General features: G+C 32.7%; 2 protein-coding genes across 2 annotated transcripts in view; one reads left to right on the forward strand and one right to left on the reverse strand.

Annotated features, from left to right (window-relative positions):
* The window catches only part of LOC105850417 (uncharacterized), a 27,778-nt gene extending 27,632 nt beyond the window's left edge, over positions 1–146 (forward strand). Inside the window, exon 9 of the mRNA XM_065790317.1 lies at positions 1–146. This exon is cut by the window's left edge and continues 217 nt beyond it. The gene's annotated coding sequence lies outside the window, so the exon portion shown is untranslated.
* The window catches only part of LOC100209908 (importin-7), a 72,460-nt gene extending 72,012 nt beyond the window's left edge, over positions 1–448 (reverse strand). Inside the window, exon 1 of the mRNA XM_065790316.1 lies at positions 214–448. Coding sequence (XP_065646388.1) covers positions 214–303 — 90 coding nt within the window. The 5' untranslated portion in view covers positions 304–448. The remainder of the gene's footprint in view (positions 1–213) is intronic.
* Positions 449–1,201: the final 753 nt, after the last annotated feature.

Consider the following 1,201-nt stretch of genomic DNA (forward strand, 5'->3'; position numbering starts at 1 on the left):
TCACTAACTAATGCTATAACTAATAACTATGCTAATTTTGTAAAAAATGTTTAACTAAAATGCTTATAAAGATGTGTCTGTAAAATATAGTTATATACTCTTTAAATCTAATTAAATGCAATTTAAATAAATTAAAATTTTATTAATTATAAATTTACTTTGTCTAAAGCTAAAATTGAAATAAAAAAAATCAAGCAGTTCTTCAGTACGTACCTCTTGCAATTGAGCTTCAGCCTGAGCTCTTGTATCTGGAGAAGGATCCAAAGTATGCTGAAATAAACTTGTAATTAACTGGGCGTCCATAGTACTTTGCAATTATGTTGGAATATTTATACACCTATTATACTACACTTGGTTTTCATGTGCCACTCTTACGAATTTCGTTAAGTGAAATGCGCACATGCGCTTGTCGTAAAATGTCGCGTAAAAATATTTTAAACGGCTAGCCGTTTGAAAAAATATTTATAGCGCAGGTTATTTGTTTCGGAATAAAAGTATTTCGGAATAAAATTATTTTTACATCTTATACTAGCAGTGGCTTTTCTACCTGTGCCTTTTCTAGCCGTGGCTTTTCTACCTGCCGTGGCTATTACTGCCCCTCAATTAGAAGGGGCAGTAAGTTTAAGGGGCCTTTTTTCAAATTTAAGTAGCTTTTTTTTTGTAATACCTAGAAGGAATTTTTTAATAATCTTGGGTCCTAATGACAGGAAGTAGTGAGAGTTAAAAGTAGAGAATTAAGAATAGATATCTAATCTTTTAAACCAGGAAGATGTCTTAATATGTCTTCTTTAAAAGTTTTAAAAACTTACTGCATTTATTTTTTGTTAGTATTTTTTTTAATTTTGTTTTTATTTATTAATATAGAACTTGTTTTGTTGTTGATATTTTTTTTTTTTTTTTTAATTCACCTCCCCAAGGCCGAGAAGGCCACTACAGACGAGGAGGCTACTTAATTGTGGTTATAACCCTCTCTCAACTCTATAACTCCGAAACACGAACCATGACGAACAAGGCCGCTGCGCGGAGAAACAAGTTGAAACAAGTTGATATCCACTTGTTTCTCCGCGCAGCGGCCTTGTTCGTCAAGATTCGTGTTTCGGAGTTATAGAGTTAATAGAGGGTTATAACCACTATTAAGTAGCCTCCTCATCTGTAGTGGCCTTATCGGCCTTGAGGAGGTGAATAACTAAAAAAAAAAAAA

This window comes from Hydra vulgaris, chromosome 02 (genome assembly GCF_038396675.1).
Source record: "Hydra vulgaris chromosome 02, alternate assembly HydraT2T_AEP".
In the NCBI taxonomy this organism is placed as follows: Eukaryota; Metazoa; Cnidaria; class Hydrozoa; order Anthoathecata; family Hydridae; genus Hydra; species Hydra vulgaris.